The sequence below is a fragment of the Alligator sinensis genome, unplaced genomic scaffold (genome assembly GCF_000455745.1).
Source record: "Alligator sinensis unplaced genomic scaffold, ASM45574v1 scaffold1575_2, whole genome shotgun sequence".
In the NCBI taxonomy this organism is placed as follows: Eukaryota; Metazoa; Chordata; order Crocodylia; family Alligatoridae; genus Alligator; species Alligator sinensis.
The window spans coordinates 64,541-65,654 of NW_005843504.1; the positions used below are offsets into that span (position 1 = coordinate 64,541).

The following is a 1,114-nucleotide window of genomic DNA, read 5'->3' on the forward strand; positions in this document are numbered from 1 at the left end:
ACAGGTAAGGCCCCCACCGTGCTGTGTCGCACAGCATTGCATGGCATCGCACTGCATTGCATGGCATCACATGGCATCGCATGGCATCACACCATATTGCGCGGCATCACACCGAATTGCTTGACATCACACAGCATGCCACCCCACTTCCCCCTCGTGCCCCCCCCATCCAGAACACTTCACAGACTGGACCGCCACCTCACTGCATCCATTGCTCTACACTGCATTGCGGTGTATCTCCCCCCCACCCCATGGGCCTGCATGTCAACCCACCGTGTCGTGTGGCCCTCCCCCAACCTGTGCAGTTGATGGCCAACTTCGTTGTACCCCCTCACTGCACCCCCTGGCATTGCAGTACAGCGTGTCCCATTCTGCTGCCCCTGCCAGGCCCAGCCAGCTCACGGCGTGCACACCCCCAGCCCTACCTCACTTCTCACTGTATGTCACTGCACTGGCAGGACCCTGCACTGCATCTCCCTACACCAGGTGGGGGCTGGCACCGCACTACACTGCATGGGGGGGGCCTCACGCTGCTCCTTCCTGCACTGCGTCAGGGGCTCTGCAGTGTGCCCAGGGCCTTAGCACTGCACTGACCCCCACCCCAGCACACACACCCGCTGCCCCCTGCCCCCCCAGGACATCCAGCAACTGCTGCAGCTCCAGCAACTCGTGCTCGTGCCTGGGCACCACCTCCAGCCGCCCGCCCAGTTCCTGCTGCCACAGGCCCAGCAAGGACAGCAAGGTGAGGGGGGGACCCTGCTGGACCCCAACGCCCCCCCAGAGCCAGCCACATCCCATGCCTGTGATACCTGCCCTGACACCCACCCAGAGCCAGCCGCTTCCCAGGCCTGTGATACCTGCCCCGATGCCCACCCCAGAGCCAGCCGCCTGGCAGGGGGCATGCCGGGCACTGACGACTCATTTTTCCCCCAGGGCTGCTTCCGACACCAAATCTCTTTCAGCTACCTCAGCAAAGCCCCGGGGCCCTGCTGCCCAGCCAGCCCCGTCCAGGGCTGCCCGCACAGGTGAGCGGGGCTGGGGGGGTGGCACACCTGCCCCAAAAGGGGTCCCGGACGCCTGGGTTCCACCTGAGCCTGACAGGTCAGGGCAGGGG

At 65.2% G+C, this 1,114-nt stretch overlaps 1 protein-coding gene across 1 annotated transcript in view; it reads left to right on the forward strand.

Annotated features, from left to right (window-relative positions):
• Window positions 1-1,114, forward strand: part of POU2F2 (POU class 2 homeobox 2) — a 10,578-nt gene that overhangs the window by 3,840 nt on the left and 5,624 nt on the right. The window contains exons 2-3 of the mRNA XM_006038854.2: window positions 635-742; window positions 934-1,025. Of these exons, the coding sequence (XP_006038916.2) occupies window positions 635-742; window positions 934-1,025 (200 nt within the window). The remainder of the gene's footprint in view (window positions 1-634; window positions 743-933; window positions 1,026-1,114) is intronic.